This window comes from Trematosphaeria pertusa (assembly GCF_010094035.1).
Source record: "Trematosphaeria pertusa strain CBS 122368 unplaced genomic scaffold BU26scaffold_12, whole genome shotgun sequence".
Lineage (NCBI taxonomy): Eukaryota > Fungi > Ascomycota > Dothideomycetes > Pleosporales > Trematosphaeriaceae > Trematosphaeria > Trematosphaeria pertusa.
The window spans coordinates 850,031-867,661 of NW_022987223.1; the positions used below are offsets into that span (position 1 = coordinate 850,031).

A 17,631-nucleotide genomic window follows, 5' to 3' on the forward strand; every position below is an offset into this window, starting at 1 on the left:
GCATGGCTGAATGTGGTCCGATGTCGCCTAATTGGTCGGGGTCCGTCCGCGCGCCATCCCGACGGCCTCCTTGTACCTCCAAGGCATTCTCCGGTCTGGAGCACGTGATGCTCCTGAAAGTGCCTAAGGTCATGGTCGATTAGTTGGCATGTGACATAGGAAGGCAAGTTTGCACTCATGACAGTGACCATTTTGCTCGACCCATTACCGCAGCATGACCCATTTAGGTTTATCTGTTCAAGTCCTTTAGCAGTGGCTTTACAAAGTTCTGACTTAGGCATCTTGGAAACGCTCTCCCATCATCTATTGTCTAGGTCTGAAAAGTATGCTTCTGATATTTTACATGAACATATCGCGTGACAGGACATCAATAAAGAAAGATATGTGAAGAACCAGAATAAATGACAATCTATCTACATAACCGTCCAGTTAATATGCTTCTAAGCTCTCCAGCTTTCGCATCGATAGAAGTATCAAGAAAGGTGCCTATCTCGACTTATCTGCGGTCAAGAGGCCTGGAAGGGTACGTAGGTATATTGGGTCATGAGTCGCGTCTTAGGGTCTCCACAATATCAAGTGATAGCGCGCGGAGACGCCTGCGAAGATCTGTGTCGAGATGGTCCAGCATGGCGGGGGAAAAAGGTAAGGTTGGGTTGCTGAATGTCCGGGCAATCTGCCCACTGGCCGCGCTGTTGGGCGTCTCCAAGCCTTCGCACGACACTTTTACTTTAAGCTTCTCGGATAGGCGGTTTATCAGCCGCTGGACACGATGTAGCTCACTAAGGACAAGCTGCGCCGCCATTCGGTCTGAGTCCTTACCACCGAGGCGGTAGTTGCCCACCACTTCTGGCCGTTGAAGGACCTGCGAGCGTGCCAATACACGTTAGCAAATGCGGTCTGTTGAAGGCCCTCACGAGTGGCTTTTCAGGGCGCCAAAATGCCACTGCATATGTATATCGCGATGTACGTACCTGCTCTCGGTGAACGGAGGAGCTCCGGGAGCTGCGCCCCGTCGGCACTGAAACTTCGCCGTCGTCTTCATTAGCCGGGGCCCTCCCAGCTGCTGCTGCATACCATCCCATGACTTTGAAAACGACCAGTGAGATAATCGCCAGTAGATACCCATCCTCCGAGCACGGACACTCGAGCATGTCGTTGAGAGCGGAGATAGTGCTCTCGTTTTCGGCTATTACTGCTTGAACCGTCGGGTTCTGGTTCCTGTTGTCGAAGGCGTCCTTCTTTGCGATTCTGCAGGATGCCGAGGGAGCGGGGAAGAGTTTGCGTAGAAGCTCCAGGGCCCGCATAAGGCAGCAGCACGAGTGCGGCGGGACACTTGATCCCTGAGATGGCGGACGATCGACCCCGGAGAGTCTCCCATCGCTGGATGGAGAGCGATGATTGAAGAAGGACGGTAGCTCACCGACTGCTTCCTCGAGAACGGTGAGTGTATCGTCGATCCTGACCGGCTTCGCGGCACTGGCGCTATTCGGGGTGTTTCCTCCAGAAAAGAAGCGCGACTCGCCCAGTAGATCCGGGTCCGCGTTTTCGGTACCAGTTTCAGGAATGGGAAGCGGCAGGGGTGAGGCGAAGAAGCTGTCGAAGTCGGTATCCAAGTCATGTAGCGTAGAAAATATTGAGGCGTCCACCGGTGACAGGAGGCTGGAAAAGGCCTCCGACGAGCTCCCGCATGCGTCCAGCCCAAGCGAAGCTTCGATAGTGTTGGATGATGTAAAGTAGTCGCTCCCAGAAGCCGTCGAGGGAGTAATTGGCCAATTCGACCCCGCCAGCGCGTGGCTCGCCGTCACTTGAGCATTAAGAGATGGGGCTCCAGACGAGGTGCCACTTAGCCGATTTTCGTGCTTGCGACCAGCACGTTTGGTCGCGACGTACTTGCACGGTATATTTCTTTTTGCACACCGCGAACACACGGGCTTTTCTTTGTGGCATTTGACTTTGGATGCGGCGCACGCGTCGCAACTGTCGCGCAGCTTTAAAGGTGCAGCGGAAGACGCTGACAAGCGCCGTGTGGCGGCGGGGGATTGAGAAGAGAAGTCAGCTGAAGCAAATATGGAGTCCATGGTATCGTGCAATGTCGGACCTCGCAGGGCGTATTGCGGAGTCCTACGGGGGGCAGCCTTTTGATCAGTGAGGTGCGTAGATGATTCTGAAAGGACTTGATGGGAGATCCCTGAGGCCAATGGTATGAGCAAATGAACCGTGCTCTCCTGCGTACAGTGCGGATTCGTATCTGTAACTGCCTAGTCCGGCATCAGTCAAAACGCCTCACGCCAGCCTGCCGCTGCGTGGTAGTTCCTGCACGCCCAATTCCTGCGGGAAGTGTATAATCCCATCCACGGATCGCTACCCCCACTCGCTTTGACGATGACGGATAGGATCGTCGATCCAAGCGATTGCTGTCGCCATCCACCACTCCTTTTTCCGTGATTCCTCATCGAAGGACGCCCGGCATGCTTTGGCAACCCCTACTTTGTGAGATATCTCCTGCACGAGCAGTTGCCACGTGGTATAGCATGGGGTTGTATTGCCGAGGTCTTTGCTTCGTTTTGCTCGTGTGTAACCGTCTGGAGAGGCTACGAGTGTCTCAGACGAATAGATTGCTCTCGTAAGCACGGACGTCGCTGCCTATCACATAGGTAAGGGAGCAGCAGCCAAGGACCCGACGCAAAGGCTTGCCCGGCGGCCAGATGCACGTTCACCGGACATCCAAGCAAACCAAGGCCCCCCAAGCTTCTGATCATTTCGAGGCTTCGGGTTTGCCGTAAGCGAATCTCCAGCACAGAGAATGGCTGCAGCTTCCCAACCTGCCCCATCTGTCATGGATTACACATTCACTGGCCGACGGTCGCCGCAAGGTGGAGCAGAAAGGGGCGCCCTACGTTCGCTTCCGTGGCCGCAAGCGGAATAGCGCCCAGGCTGTACGGTCCGGCCCACCCCTTGCTAGCGAAAAGCCCCGCATGAAGGCTGGCCGGCTCAACCGCCAGCTGAACTCCGGATGAAGTCTTCTAAAACTGCACAATGCAACGCCCAGGGACCGCTGTCCCGAACGAGCACAACGGCGCTTACTCACATGAACGCATTTCGTAACAAAGACGAGGCCGTTGTAAACCCGGTGCGACCGGTGCGACCGGCTCGTACAGGGCCCCACAATTTGCACTATGGACCTCGTGGAGCAGCTCTTCTCCTGGTCCTCGCAATATAACATACATACAGCCAACCGATAATAGAAGGTCGCAAGATTGCGGCTGAGAATGAAGTCAGCGGCTACCCATGAGCGCCTCGTGGCTTGCAGAAGCTTGGTATTTCACGCCCAAGGCCGCCATGCCGCTCTTCCGCGATCGAAGCTTGTTGACAATCACCAGCCCGCCGAAACTATCGCGGATGCTCTCCACCATCTCCACCAGCTCAGCCATCTCAATCATTCCGCTGTCGTTCGCAAGCTGGAGCAGCGACAGGTCTCGCACGCGAGACACTACCTCGACGTCCGGGTCGGCGGTGCCTGGCTCGGGGAGCAACCGTGGGGTCAAGACAAGGGTGGCGTTGGTATTGCGCAATACGCCAAGATGGGCGCGCAGCTCGGATTTGACTTGGGCAGGCAGCGAGTACGACGAAGGGCCGATCGAAGGAGACGGTAACCGGAGGATGTAGACAGCTGCATCGCTCACCGTTTGCGGCGTGCCAGGGTCCCGCTTCTGAATTGTAAGACGGGTAGTGAGTGGCCGTCTTGCCTCCAGGTCAGGACCGTGCATCTGTACGATGAAGTGGAGAGCGGGATGGAGCTCCGCGAGCGCTATCGCTGTCCTCGTCGACTCCGCTCCGACCTATCAGAACCGGTCAGGCTGCCGCTTCGGTGATCGCCAGTAGCCAGAAACAGGGCAGGAGAACGGTGTCAGGGAAGCGCTCACCTCCACTACACGGGTTTTCCCGAGACTGGGCCAGTCGAGCCGTGTTAGAAGCTCAGTCACGTCCTGGTCGACGTTGCCTGCGTGCTGAAGATAAGCCGATAATTGGCGGTGGAGCTTAGGCCGTTGTTCGCATGTGGCTTGGAAGCTATGCGCCGTACCGAACGCAAGCCCGTAAGCACTCTCTTGCGGAAGATCCGAGCAGCCATAACGCCGCGTGGCTGTTGCCATCTTTAACGCCGTCGGAGCGGCGGTCTGGGCAAGAAACATTGCCGCGTCGAAATACGAGAGGTTCTTCACGAACTCGGCGGATAGGGATGTGTGTGCAATTTGGCCCGGCTCAGGCTCTCCGAGGAAGCCAGCTGTGGAGGTCATCCTAACAACTCGGGATAGCTGTTTTACGGGGACGCCGGCTAGCTCAGCAACGTCTCTTGCAGAGACGGTGCCACTGAGTGGTATGCATGCAAGCACCTGAAACTCTCCCAGCCACTGGAGGCATGCCAAAATTTGGTTCTGTGCAACATCAGCATACGTTTCTTTGTGATAAGAGAGTTGCTGCAGACTTGACTGGCAAGGCGCTGGAGGAAGTCTGACGGCTCACCAAGTAGCGTCTGTATCCTGGCTGCATTGCCCATGATGGCGCGGCGGGCGCGCTGCACCTCTCGACTCTCCTCGGACTCTCCATTTCGGTAGTGGGCCCCCAGACTCTTTACGGCCACGGCAAGTTCGTTCGCAAACGTTTCCAGCTTGTGTAAGCGATCCATAGTTAGACTTAGATGCGGGACCCTTACCAGTGCAGTATACGGCCTACTTATACCTTAAATGAACACCGTTCGGAAGGATGCTATATCCCCGTCACCACGCCCAACGGTGCATCATTGCGACGAATACGGTAGGGTACGCAGGGACTACATAGGCGATCGGTCCATTGGCCACGTTACCAAGGCCAAGTCGCTGGGCCAAGGCTTGGGTCCGATCGGAGCGGATACTACTGTACGGTCTGCATCATGAATGAACTCCAGATGAATCCCGATCCCGAATAAGTAAGAAGAGGCGAGCAATTGGCAACATCAGATCACCCCCTTACAAGTTTTCCTCCTTTGCAGCCAAGGCTATCTCCGAATTAGGACACATCGCAAGCTTCGCCATGACTTCCAGTAGTGTGTCCAACCACAGCAGCCCCAAGGAGATCAGTAGTGTAGAATCGAAGAGCGCTTCAGAAGAAGTCCTCCCAACGTCACCCCCACCCCCACCGCCAACGATAACCAAGAATCTCGAAGTCGAGCCCAGCAACGATGAAGAATATCCACGCGGCTTGCGCCTCCTCACCGTCATCGCCGCCGTCGTGCTCGCCATGTTCCTCTCCGTCCTCGACATGACCATCCTCGCAACAGCCGTCCCGCGCATCACCGACGAATTCCACAGCCTCGACGACGTCGGCTGGTACGGCTCCGTGTTCTTCATGACCGTCGCGTCATCGCAGTCCACATGGGGCAAAGCATTCAAGTACTTTGACCTGAAGACCGTCTTTCTGACTACTATCGCGCTCTTTGAAGTGGGGAGTTTGATATGCGGTGAGATGTTCCATGAATTGGGGAAGAGCGGTTGAGCTAACGCAACGCAACGCAGGACTCGCCCGAAACAGCGAGACCCTGATCATCGGCCGAGCCATCACCGGCTATGGCGCAGCTGGAGTCATCGCAGGCTGTTACACCATCGTTGCATTTACGGTGCGACCGGAGAAAAGACCTGCGTTTACTGGCATCATGGGCGCGACGTATGGGATTGGATCTGTAATCGGGCCTCTGCTCGGCGGTGTGCTTACCGATAGGGCGTCGTGGAGGTGGTGGTAAGCAGTGCAATTTTTCTTTCAGCTTATCTCAAGACTACGGAATCGCGGCACCGAGTACCGAATTTCTCCATTTGGGAGTAAGAAGTCGATTTCTCCAACCGGGAGTACAAAGTCGCACAACGAATTCCCCCGCTGACGTGCTTTCCCACAGTTTCTTTATCAACTTACCCATTGGTGGCGTTTCGGCTGCTATCATCCTATTCACTTTCAAAACGCCTGCTATTTCGCGCAATGAGAAAGATGCGAATGCGGCGGGGGTCGAGAAGCTGAAGCAGATGGATTTGCTTGGGACATTTGCCATCATGGCAGCTGTCACCTGTCTCCTGCTCGCACTGCAGTGGGGCGGTGTAACGAAGGGCTGGAAGTCTGCAGACGTCATCGGGACCCTGGTCGGCTTTGTTCTGATCATGCTGGCTTTCGTGGGCATCGAGTACTTCCAAGGAAGCCGGGCTCTGCTTGTGCCGCATATCCTGAGGAAGAGGGTGGTGTACATGGGGTGCATAGTGAGCTTTTTGTGAGCCCCCCTGCTGCGAACTCGCCTTGGAATGGGATTAACTCTAGCAGTCTCGGAGGCGGAAACTTCACGTTACTGTACTACATCCCCATCTACTTCCAATCCATGCTCGGCGTATCCGCCCAAGACAGCGGCATACGAAACCTCGCCCTCATCATCGCCATCAGTAAGCCGCTCTCCCCCTCTTCCCCCACGCCCCACTAACAGCGCCTCCAGCGATATGCACCGTACTCTCCGGCACCCTCATAAGCCACACCGGCCACTTCACTCCCATCCTCTTCCTCGGCGCCGCGTTCATGACCATCGGCTGCGGCCTCACAACCACGCTTTCCCAAACCTCTCCACCGCGGCTCTGGATCCCCTACCAAGCCCTAACCGGCGTCGGCATCGGCCTGTGCTTCCAAGCGCCCGTCATGGCGGCGCAAGCCCTCGCTGCACACGCCGACGTCAGCGCCACCACCGCCATGCTGCTCTTCTTCCAGACCATGGGCGGCGCGTTCATGGTGTCCGCTGCGCAGTCCGGGTTCGCGAACGTGCTGGTGCAGAAGCTGGGTGTGTATGCGCCGGGCGTGGAGCCGCGGGCTGTGCTTGTAGCGGGGGCGACGCGGTTGAGGGAGGTTTTTGAAGGGGAGGAGCTGGCGGGTGTGCTGGAGAGCTATATGCGGGGATTGAGGGTCGCTTTTGCGATTTGTACGGTGGCGGCGGGTGTTGCGACGGTGGTTGCGTGCGGGATGCCGTGGGTGTCTATTAGGAGGAAGGCGGAAGGGGAGGAGAAGGATAAAGTAGTGATGCCGAATGTTTGAGGAGACTTGATGATCTATTCATCACTCTTCCGAGGCTGATCAAGTTTCAATGATGCTGAGGGGGATGCTATTCCTGCGTAGAAGTAGATGTTATTCAACTCAAATATCACTGTCGTCTCGTTCCTTCGCGCCCCTTAGCCCGGACGCACATATGGTCGACTGTTCCACGCAGATAATGATAAGTAAGTAACCTCAATTGACCAGGAGAAGGGCATGTGTCGATGACCTAGATCCTTTTCCTACCATCGGCAACGCCTCTTCTCTGCCACAGAAGCTTCCTCACCCAGGGAAAGGAAACGTAGCAGGGCTCTTATATCCATTTGTGCCCACAGACCTCACCCCGAAGATCACATTATCCTTACTCAAAGGCAGCGTGACGCTCCCAACCTTGCCCACATCAAGCATATGCGTCCAAAGCGGCGCATCCGTAGGTCTCCAAACCACCTCGTAGCTCGCCACATCGGAATCACTCGAGACGATCCACTTCAACCTCGTATTATTGTCCAGCGCTGTGGTATCGACCGTGACATTCCTCACCATTCCCGGGGCCTCAGAGAGCGACCACAGCGTAGCGAGATTCACTTTGCCGACGCGAGCCGTGAAGTCGAAGTCCACGAATTCGATCAGATCTCCGTATTGCGTGCCATTCTCAACACGGAGATCTTGGTGCTGATGTGCGAAGTTCTCGTTCGGCTCTGTGAAGCGGATAGCCGGATAACCGGCTTGCAAGAAGGAACTATGATCGCCCCCGCGCAGGAAGCGGTCCAGGCGGTAGATGATGGCGATGTTCATCCCCGTGGCGTCGTTTGCGGCCACCTCGTTGGAGAAGCGGGCGAGTTCGCGGGCTGGTGAGTCGTTCTCGCCGCCGATCTGCAGACGGCGGGCAGCTACGGTTGAATTTTCGGTCAAAGGTGGCCCTTGGGCGAAGACACGGATGGTGAAGGGGTCTTTTTGGCCACGATCTCCAGTTGACGAGCCGACAATATCACAGTTCAACATGCCCTCGACGTTCGTGCTGGAATTCTTAAGCGTCTGAGCGAAGAAGGTGGAGCCGTAGAGGCTTTGCTCCTCCCCAGCTACGGCACCCAGGATAATCGTGGACTTTGGTTCTCTTTTCGCTAATACACGTGCCAGTTCCATTGCAACTGTCTCGTATCAGTCTTCAAGTAACGCTCGCGTTGATGGAGACCACTCACTTGCGGTTCCGCTCGCGTCATCGTTGGCTCCCGGCGCATCAGATGTATAGTCAAGCACGTCCGTAACTCGAGAATCGTAATGGCCGGTCATCACGTACACTCTTGACGGATCGGTAGAGCCCTTGATAGTCGCCAATACATTCGAGATCTTGATCGGAAACGGTATCCTCGACGCGATGCCTTGAATATACCCAGGAACGGAGACCGTCATCCTGCCATCCGACTCTTCAGCATACTTGCGCATCTCCGACGCAATCCAATCTCTTGCTGCGCCAATGCCGCGGGTCGTACTGTTCTGCGTAGACAGCGTATGCCGTGTTCCGAATGAAACCAGCTTCTTGATTGTTGCTTCGATGTTTGCCGGGTCCACCTCGTCGAGCATCGCCGTCAATTCGTCGTCGGGCGCTTGCGGCACCAATTCGACCCCAACGTGTGACGGCGGCCATGCTGCGTTCGCGCAGTCGGTGTAACTATTCGCATTGGCAGCAACTGGAGGTGGCAAATCTCGCTCGAGAAGCAACTCGTTGGCGCAAGCTGTTGCTAGCAATGTTCCTGACCAGAGCGTGAAGAGACGCATATCGAACGGCGTTGGATCTGCGACTGAAACAAAACACTGCTAGGGGCGAGTACAACTTTATAATAGCTGCGCTCCCTGAATACAGCCGATTCATGACGGAATGAGGAGATACCGGGCATCGATCCCATGCAATAACGAGCTTCCATTACTGGTTAGCAACAGAGATTGTTCCTGACGACCCCTCATTTTCATTTGAGATTGTCGTTGACATCAACCAGGCTTGCGGCTCGGCACCTGTGGGAACCAGGTTATCGCGAATATCGACATGGAAGCTGATTGCCGCAAGGGGCAGGTGCGAAGACTTTGCCTTCACGGCAGGGCGATGGATGTCAAGCATCATAAGGGGATACCGCGGCGATTCATTGTGGTTTGCAATTCGGAATAATGAGATCAGACGGCGTCGAGGCTATTATTGAGATCCCGTCTGTATTCCTTGTGCCAGCGGCTCGGAGAAAAACCTCGTCCCATCGTCCCGGTCGATAAAAGAAGCGTCACAATAGGATATGGTTATCTCGCAGGACAGGACATCAGCATGGGAAAGATAGTAGACATAAAAGAAAGACGCGAAAATGAAGTTGGGATGAGTGGTGTCGACGTTCCAAGGTTTGAGTCAACGGGCGGAATTTAAGGCTACCCCACTACTCCCGATTCAGCTAGCCGATCTTGGCAATTCACCAAACCCCAAAGTCCGCGATGATGCAAAGTGTCAAGAGCACCAAAAGTTTGCGCCTACAAGGCTCCCACAAAATTACTCCCACCGCAGCATCAACCACATACCACCTCCCTCCGCCCCACTCCTGTCCCGTACCAACGAACCCGCAAACCCACCCATACCCTCTCAATCGCCCCACGCGCATTCATCATGGTTTGTCCCCCAACACACCTCCGCACCTCCCCCAACCCTACTAACCCCCCGCAAACAGAACGCACTCTTCAACTCTGCCCTACGGCAATCGACCTCCCTGCGCAAAGACCTAGACCACTTCGCCGACACCGCCTCGCCGTCTCCCGCGCTGCAAGGCCAGATCTCCGCATCGCTAACCTCCCTCTCGCGCACCATCGACGACTACGCCAAGCTCGCAAAGCAGGAGCCCGTGCAGACGAAGCAGGAGAAGGCGTTTGAGCGGGTGAAGAGCTTCCGGGCGGAGCTGGAGGAGTACAGGGAGAGCTTTCGGCGGGTGAAGAGCGCGAACGAGGACATGGTGCGTTTTGCGTTTGCGTTTGAAGGGAGGAATAGAGGGCTAATAATCCCCCGTGTAGCAAACAAACACCGCGCGCGCAGAACTGCTCGGCCGCCGTCCCCACAACGCCGCCACGCCCGAGAACCCCTACGCGAACACATCCGCCGCCGCCGCACAACATTCCCCCTTCGCACCCTCACAGCCCTACAATCCAAACGCTCCCTACCAACCAAACCCCTACTCCGCCGGCGCTCCCCTGCCCTCCTCTGACTACAACAGCCGCGAATCGCACGCGCTGCGCGAGCAATCCTTCTTCAACCAGACGTCGACGCAGCTGGACGAGTTCCTAGACCGAGGACGCACGGTGCTGGGGGATCTGGGGCACCAGCGGGAGATGCTGAAGGGCACGCAGCGGCGGTTGTATAGCGTGGCGAATACGATGGGGATTAGCGGGGATACGATACGGATGGTGGAGCGGAGGGCGAAGCAGGATAAGTGGATATTTTGGGGAGGGGTGATTGCGTTCTTTGCCTTTTGTTGGCTGGTGCTGCATTATTTGAGGTAGTGCGGGAGCTACACAAGGATTTGGGATTTGGGATGTTCGATTCGTGTCTATATCTTGAGTATTGTATGTCTAAGACCTATCTTGGGCTGTTCTTTGTTTAGCGAGGCGTACCGGGAAATTGAAGGGTCTTAAGAAGGCCAACCCAGCTTGCTACAATGGCTAGCAAGTAGTGCGAAGCGCTATCAAATGCGGAATGCAAGTTCACTTCGGATGCTACTCAATCTTTCGTACTCAACGTGTATGTGAAAGTAACGAGTGTACGAAGGGTACCCTAACCACTGGCGAGGTGTATATTGAGATCACCAGATGGCCACACGGAAAGCCCTTCGAGTTCTATGATTCTGTTGTCTATCTACACCAGTGCCCGCGATCTCCGATGCGGCTTCTCTAACTAAGAGTTATAAGAACTCCCGCTGGAAGAGCGTGACAATGCCACATCGGCTATTCCGATGAAGCCTACGGTTTGGCAAAGTAAAGGAGTGGCACACGTCGCATGCGCACCACCGCCTCTCAGGCTCTTCGGTCCTCAACAAATACCCAACGAAAGACTGGATCATGCACAAGCAAAAGAATGCAACAAGCTGGCCGCCATCTATATCGTCCTCGCAACGAAAGCCACAGCCTAACCCCTCTATGCAAGGACGCTAAAGATCGCTACACAACAAAGCAAGCACAAGGGCAGAAGCCGATAAGGAATGGCATGAGCGAGCGCATTCAAGAACAAGAGGAATGAATAGAGAATAAGCAGCTCAAACATACTCAGGGACTCCGAACTCGACCTCCTCCTGAAGCTGCTGGACCTGGTTCTCCAGCATCTCCTGCCGCATTCTTATCTCGTCCACTTCGTCGACGACGGGCGCGCTCAATGCAGGGCTATGGAGCCGCGGGCCCACAGTCATGAGCGGCTCGGGACCCGTAAGAGCAAGACGAGGATGGCTGTGAAAAAGCGGAGGAGCAGTGAGGGCGCGGGGCGCGTAGTCCGGCACCCATGCCCTCCTCCTAGGCCTCCTTCCGCGATCGTAGTCCCAGTAATTGTTCCGCCCCAGTATGTCGTAGATGATCTGAACCAGCGTTTCAACGCTGGGGTCATGGATGCCGAAGTTGCGCCAGGCGGGGATCATCTTGTTGGCTTTGCGCGAGAGATGGTACATCAGGTCCATGAACGTTTCCTCTGGGATGAGACTGCGGATCTCCTGTATGCCGACAGCCCACTCCCGGAGAAGCAGGTGCGGTTCCTCACTGCGCATGATGTCGTGGAGGTTGTCGTAGAAGAAGCGGACCAAGGCGTCCGCAAGAAGTTGGGAATCTGTGCTGCAGGCGACGATGCACAAAGTGAGGAAGCGGTGACGGGAGCGACGGTTGCCATCGGCGCGCAGGCGGGCAAACGTGAGGTCCTGCTCGAGCTGTCTCTCCAGCATCTTTTTCACCTTTCGTCTTGTTGCTCCGTTGTGGTGTCCTAGCTTCAGTTGAAGCATTCCAAAGAGCGATTGAAGGGTGCTTCGGACGGATTTGGGGGATAGCTGCAGCCTACCGTGCATATGGCTATGCACCTCCCAGGCCAGTCTGTCCGCCTCGAACCAGCCAGTTCCGAAAACCTCCGGGGCGAGCCTAGGGAACCAGCGAAGGAAGGCCTCCGCGTCGACGGGGATAGAGCCACGATTGTGAAAGTCGATCTGGATTTCCATGGTTCGTAGGAGATGGTTGCCGAGGGTTGGAGATGGGTTTTGAGAACAGAGTGAAGAGATGAATGATAGCGGGAAGTGATGGGAGAAGAGAAGAATGTTGACGTTCCAGGGGACAGAACCGAGTCCTAGAGATAATCGACCTACCCATATATACTCACCGTTACGCCCCTAGCCCAAACATAACCTGACCATCCCGCAACCTCCTGGGTTACACGCCCCAAGTTTGCTCCCAGTCATCCCTCCCTCCGAACCACTCCCTCTCCGCCAGTTCACGGGCTTGCAACCCAGCAAACAACCCATGCTAACCAACCAGTCCGTCACGCACCGCTTGCCCTGTTCCGCGCACCAATCGAACTAGGCAACGACGCGGCATTACTTTTAGCGCTCAAGCGGAGCTCACCGCATTTTTCAGTGAGCCGTATGGTTATTATGATTGTATCATGCGAACTTGTGCAGCCCTTCCGGTTGGCGAAGCGTCTCGCAGATGCTGTTCCTTCGAGAAATGGTACCTGTGCGTCGGAGCCGGAGAGGCAGGGGCCTGACGATCCCGATCAGCCCCTGCTGTCGCGTGGATGAGGCTCAATAGTCGGTTGACGAACGATCAGGATGGCATAGCATGCTAGGAACCGTCCGGTCAGTAACCAGCTGATGACGCAAAAGTCACGCCTGCAGACGACGGCAGACTCCGAGACTGATTCCAGACTGATTTTCCTGTGCGTTGGCAAGCCGGTGGGATCATGAAAGCAAGCGGTGCTGGAGCGCTGGGCCCTCGACAACTATGACAAGCATTTCAAACACGATCATACGTCGATTGTACAACCGGCGCGTGTTGCGGTTTGGTGTGGCACAGTTGACTGGTGCATTAGCGGGTGTCACTCTGTGTATAGGGCACTTGGCTGGCAGACTAGTCCGGCGAGGCTTGTAACGGTATAAATCCAGTTAGGGGGCATAGCCCTTTTCTGTTCGTTCTCGCGGGCACGTCCTGTTCCGGAGTTGTCGGAGAAGTATCATACGATCGCGCGTTGCTTGCTCAATGAGAGGTGTCCCAGGAACCAAATTACGATGTAGGCAAGTGAGGTGTAGGAAGGATGGTGCTTAGGAAACCGCGAACGCCAGTCATCAAACGCACTAGTCATTCTGCGGTTAGCGGCACGTGACAGCATTAGGTTTCGGCCGTTTCCGATACCCGCAACGAAAGCCACGATGAGGCTCATGTAGCAAGCAAATAAACGCAGCCGAATTGTAGCCTGCACCGCCTCATAGAGGCGTAGAAGTAAACGGTCTGAGGCTGAGTCAATGAAGGAGGTACGTACGTGTACAAATTCTACAAACCCCTTTGTGAAGCGCCATCCCATATGCCATCCATCGTCACTCATCACGCCATCCTCCCAGGCTTAGGTCTTCCCTCCTACCAGTCCAAACCTCCCGCGCCCCTCTCCCCACCCGCAAGGATCTGCGCCGCCTTCCCCTTCTCGCCCAGCCCTCCTTCAAGGTGGCTCACTTGGAAGCCCTTCCTCCCCTTATTCAGCCCCTTCAACTTGCGATCCATCGCTTCGAACGGATCCAACGTCTCGTCTTTCCTAATCTTCCACTTGGTCGTGCCGAGCACATCATCCAGCTCCTCCACACTCGGCAGCTTAACATACACATACCCGTCTTCTCGTTCTTCGACGGGAAACGTGGCGATATTAACCTGCTCGTCGTTGCCGCAGCGGCCCGCGTCCGGCCCGCCGAGCTCGTAGTTCCGCTTGTGGTAGGGGCACGAGACCCAGAGCTTGTTGTTCTTGATGTCGTCGCCGATGAGGCCGTCGCTGAGGACGAAGGCCCGCTTGTGCGGGCACATTTGCTGCGTGCAGTAGTATTTCCCGCGGACTTTGAAGACCGCGAGTTGCGTGTCGCCGCGCTTGATGGCTTTCGAGTCGCCGGTTGGTAGGTCCCTGAACTCCTCAGCTTTGACGAGCGGCTGCCAGGATAGCTCGCTCCATTTGTGGCCGCGGAAATCCTCCTTGACGGATTCCTTGGGCCAGTACGAGGGGCGTTCTTGGCCACGCTCTTGCGTGGGCTCGATGGGCGGCTCGATGTTGTCGGAGGTGTTTGCGAATTGGGAGAAGAGGGCGCGGCGCGAGGGGTTTTTGAGGACCTCGGTCCATTCACAGAAGTAGGAGCCGACGAGGTCTTGCATCTGCTTTTCCAGGTCTGCGCAGATGCCGAGTTTGTCTTCTAGGATGACTTCTTGCAGGTACTTGATGCCGCCGGGGAGATTCTCGATCCAGCGCGCTGTGCGCTGCAGCTTGTCTGCGGTGCGCATGTAGAAGGAGAGGTAGCGGTCGAGGATAGGGATTACGTCGTCTGGAGGCACGTCTTTGGCGAGAAGTTCGGAGTGTCGTGGTTTCGCGCCGCCGTTGCCGCCGACGAAGACGTTGAAGCCTTTTTCGGTAGCGATGAGGCCGAAGTCCTTGTTTTGCGCTTCGGCGCACTCACGCACGCAGCCTGAGACACCGCCTTTGATCTTGTGCGGTGCGCGGATGGACTTGTAGCGCTCTTCGAGACGGACAGCCATCCCCACACTGTCGCCGATACCGAATCGGCACCAGGTCGTTCCAACGCAGGACTTGACTGTTCGGAGAGACTTCGCGTACGCGTGACCAGACTCCATGCCGCCGTCGATGAGCTCTTGCCAGATGGCGAGTAGATCCTGCTTCTTCGCGCCAAACATATCGATACGCTGGCCACCCGTGATTTTGGTGTAGAGATTGTACTTCTTCGCTACAGTGCCGATAATAATGAGCTTCTCGGGAGTGATCTCTCCACCAGCAACACGAGGAATGACGGAGAAAGTTCCGTTCCGCTGAATGTTCGCGAGGAAGCGGTCGTTGGTATCCTGCAGTCCTCTTCTTGAATCGTCGAGCAGATGCTTGTTGAACAAGCTCGAGATGATCGAACCAATAGTCGGTTTGCAAGCCTCGCAGCCCGTCGACTCAGGCTCCTTGCCACACTCGCGCATCACCTCCGCAAATTCTGTGAGCTTCTTAACGTAGATGATGTTGAAGAGGTCGGCGCGCGAGTACTCGAAGTGCGGGCAGAGGTGGTTCTTAACCTCCTGGCCCATGGATGCCATGGTCTTGTTGAAAATAGTCTGAACAAGTGGCATGCAGCCACCGCAGCCGGTACCGGCTTTCGTGCATGATTTGACATCGCCAATGGATTTGCACGTGCCATCCTTGACTCCCTTGACTACGTCGCCTTTGCTGACGTTGTGGCAGGAACAGATTTGGGTGTCATCGGAGCTATCAACGGTTAGCGCTGCTCCCGGGTTCTAAGGACGGTGCACTTACAGATCAGAACCATCATCGTCTCCCTTCTGCGCGCCAACAATAAGCTCGCTCGGCGGCACCTCCAACGGCTTCTGATTCTTCACCATCGGCACCAACTTGACATAGTCCTTCGTATCGCCGATCATCATGCCACCCAGCAGATACTTCCCATCCATGGTAAACAGGTACTTCTTGTACACCTGCTGGAACGGATCCTTATACGTCAGCGCCTTAACAGGCGGCGGCGCAGGCCCATCAGTCAAGGTCTTCACCCTATCCCTTGGCCCGCTAACGCTATCTTTCTTCTGCGCTCTCAGTCGCCCAGGCATCTCTTTGGGGCCGTCGCGGTCCGCAAAGAAGTCTCCGAAACTGGCAACTTCGACGCCTAGCAGCTTAAGCTTCGTGCTGAGGTCTGGTCGCTTGAACTTCCGCGGCGCATGCGCTTTCGCTTGCGTAAGGTTGAAAGCGAGCACGTCCGCCATCTCGACACCAGGCGCGATAAGGCCGAACGTCTGGTTCTCCCAGCTCGCGCACTCGCCGATGGCGTAGATATCCTTGACCGACGTCGAAAGATCAGGCGCAACTACGATGCCACCACCTCGGTCGGCGCAATTGATGCCTGTTTTCCGCGCAAGTTCGTCACGAGCTTTGATGCCAATCTACGCTTGTTAGCCTCTTCGTTCCTCAACATGGAAAATGTGGCACTTACGGCAAAGCAGATAGTAGAGCACTCCATTTCCTCGCCATCCTCGAAGATGATGCCCCTCACGTAACCCTCCTCGTTCGTCAATATCTTACCTACCCTCTTACTCATCATGACGTCTAGTCCCAAAGCGCGCACCTGCTCCACCACCATGCCTCCCGCATCGCCATCAAGTTGTCTTGACAGCACCCATCGATTCCGCTCGATAAGCTTCACCTTCCCGAAGTCCTCGAGATCCATCATCGCTTTCGCAGCTTCAAGACCGAGCAGGCCACCGCCGACTGTCACGCCGGTAGTACCTTTCCGGGTTGCTGCGAAATCGATAAGCCGCTGTAGGTCGTCTATTGTGCGGTACACGAAGACGCCTTTGGCGTCGTGGCCGGGCGTATGCCTGGGGAGAACGGCATCAGAGCCAGTGGCTAGCACGAGGATGTCGTAGGGGACGACGTCGCCTTTCGATGTCTTAACCGTCTTTTCTTCTGAGTTGATGTTGGTTACCTTGGTGTTGAGGTGGTAATTCAGCGAGCCTTCAGGCATCGACGAATACTGCAAAGGGTCAGCCATACTCTGATCCTCAAGCCTCATAGAAACTCACCCAATCCTCCGGATTCAAATACAAATTCTCCACCTGGCGATGCTGAAAGAAACTCGTCAACCCCACGCGATTATACGCCAAATGCGGCTCCTCGCCAACAACCACGATCTCGTACTCTCTCCTCTTAACATCGTACTTCAGCAGTTTTTCTCTGTCCAATTGTCAGCCCTCCCTCCTTCCCATCCCAACCTTTCCCAGAACTTACATAAACGCAATCCCCACCATTCCCAACCCCACAACAACAATCCTCTTCCTCTTCGCCTCCCCATTCATATCCCCGGCTAACTGCATCTGCTCCATCTTCCCGGGCAGCTGGTTCCCCGCGGCATCATTCCACTTGCTCGGCAGTTTTGCGTCCTTGGTGTCTTTGCTGCCCCAGGTAGGATTCCGCGGCGGCGACGAGGGCGGACTGTGCGGTTCCATGCTGGTAGGTTCCACGCCCGGCGTCGGGATAGGCTCAGGTTCCGGCTCCGTCATCTTGGGGCGCTAGGAGCTCCTCTGGAGCTGCGGTTGAGAAGTAGGAAGGCGAATCAGACTCGGGAAGGTGAGACGGGAACACCGAATCGATCGCCTGAATCAGAAACGCTGGATGGCAATTACCAACAAACAGCAAGAAAAAATGTAGATTGTTCGTTTCGAGGAAGAAGGTAGGAAGCAGAAGCAGAAAGCAGAAGCGGATCCAAAAGATAGTTCGCACCAAAAGAAATCCCTCCGCCTGCCTGGCCT

The 17,631-nt window shown here is 55.7% G+C and overlaps 7 protein-coding genes across 7 annotated transcripts; 2 read left to right on the forward strand and 5 right to left on the reverse strand.

The window, feature by feature from the left end:
- Window positions 1-316: 316 nt before the first annotated feature.
- Window positions 317-2,168, reverse strand: BU26DRAFT_607809 (uncharacterized protein). Its single transcript, XM_033835788.1, has 2 exons — window positions 972-2,168; window positions 317-862 (listed from the first exon to the last, which is right to left on the reverse strand). Exons 1-2 carry the CDS (start codon window positions 2,076-2,078, stop codon window positions 542-544), a joined length of 1,428 nt encoding a protein of 475 aa, XP_033680597.1. The 5' UTR covers window positions 2,079-2,168; the 3' UTR covers window positions 317-541.
- An 875-nt stretch (window positions 2,169-3,043) lies between these two features.
- BU26DRAFT_607810 (uncharacterized protein) lies at window positions 3,044-4,684 on the reverse strand (the record flags this gene model as incomplete). Its single annotated transcript, XM_033835789.1, has 3 exons — window positions 3,044-3,839; window positions 3,924-4,433; window positions 4,484-4,684. The coding sequence occupies 3 exons, from the start codon at window positions 4,682-4,684 to the stop codon at window positions 3,276-3,278; spliced, it is 1,275 nt and encodes a 424-aa protein (XP_033680598.1). The 3' UTR covers window positions 3,044-3,275.
- A 536-nt stretch (window positions 4,685-5,220) lies between these two features.
- BU26DRAFT_462483 (major facilitator superfamily transporter) lies at window positions 5,221-7,047 on the forward strand (the record flags this gene model as incomplete). Its single annotated transcript, XM_033825093.1, has 5 exons — window positions 5,221-5,494; window positions 5,550-5,769; window positions 5,924-6,286; window positions 6,337-6,452; window positions 6,503-7,047. Coding segments are annotated over exons 1-5 (1,464 nt in total), but the record flags the coding sequence as incomplete, so codon positions are not given.
- A 181-nt stretch (window positions 7,048-7,228) lies between these two features.
- BU26DRAFT_71665 (putative zinc metalloprotease) lies at window positions 7,229-9,115 on the reverse strand. Its single transcript, XM_033836260.1, has 2 exons — window positions 8,286-9,115; window positions 7,229-8,234 (listed from the first exon to the last, which is right to left on the reverse strand). Exons 1-2 carry the CDS (start codon window positions 8,860-8,862, stop codon window positions 7,369-7,371), a joined length of 1,443 nt encoding a protein of 480 aa, XP_033680600.1. The 5' UTR covers window positions 8,863-9,115; the 3' UTR covers window positions 7,229-7,368.
- Window positions 9,116-9,577: 462 nt separating this feature from the next.
- Window positions 9,578-10,818, forward strand: BU26DRAFT_489824 (v-SNARE protein-like protein Bos1). The gene is made up of 3 exons (XM_033826034.1): window positions 9,578-9,727; window positions 9,786-10,064; window positions 10,123-10,818. The coding sequence occupies exons 1-3, from the start codon at window positions 9,725-9,727 to the stop codon at window positions 10,606-10,608; spliced, it is 768 nt and encodes a 255-aa protein (XP_033680601.1). The 5' UTR covers window positions 9,578-9,724; the 3' UTR covers window positions 10,609-10,818.
- A 531-nt stretch (window positions 10,819-11,349) lies between these two features.
- BU26DRAFT_71693 (uncharacterized protein) lies at window positions 11,350-12,503 on the reverse strand. Its single transcript, XM_033836261.1, has one exon. It carries the CDS (start codon window positions 12,291-12,293, stop codon window positions 11,358-11,360), a length of 936 nt encoding a protein of 311 aa, XP_033680602.1. The 5' UTR covers window positions 12,294-12,503; the 3' UTR covers window positions 11,350-11,357.
- Window positions 12,504-13,701: 1,198 nt separating this feature from the next.
- On the reverse strand, window positions 13,702-17,382 carry BU26DRAFT_432980 (nitrite reductase; the record flags this gene model as incomplete). Its single annotated transcript, XM_033824008.1, has 5 exons — window positions 13,702-15,580; window positions 15,629-16,266; window positions 16,317-16,856; window positions 16,906-17,056; window positions 17,111-17,382. 5 exons carry the CDS (start codon window positions 17,380-17,382, stop codon window positions 13,702-13,704), a joined length of 3,480 nt encoding a protein of 1,159 aa, XP_033680603.1.
- Window positions 17,383-17,631: the final 249 nt, after the last annotated feature.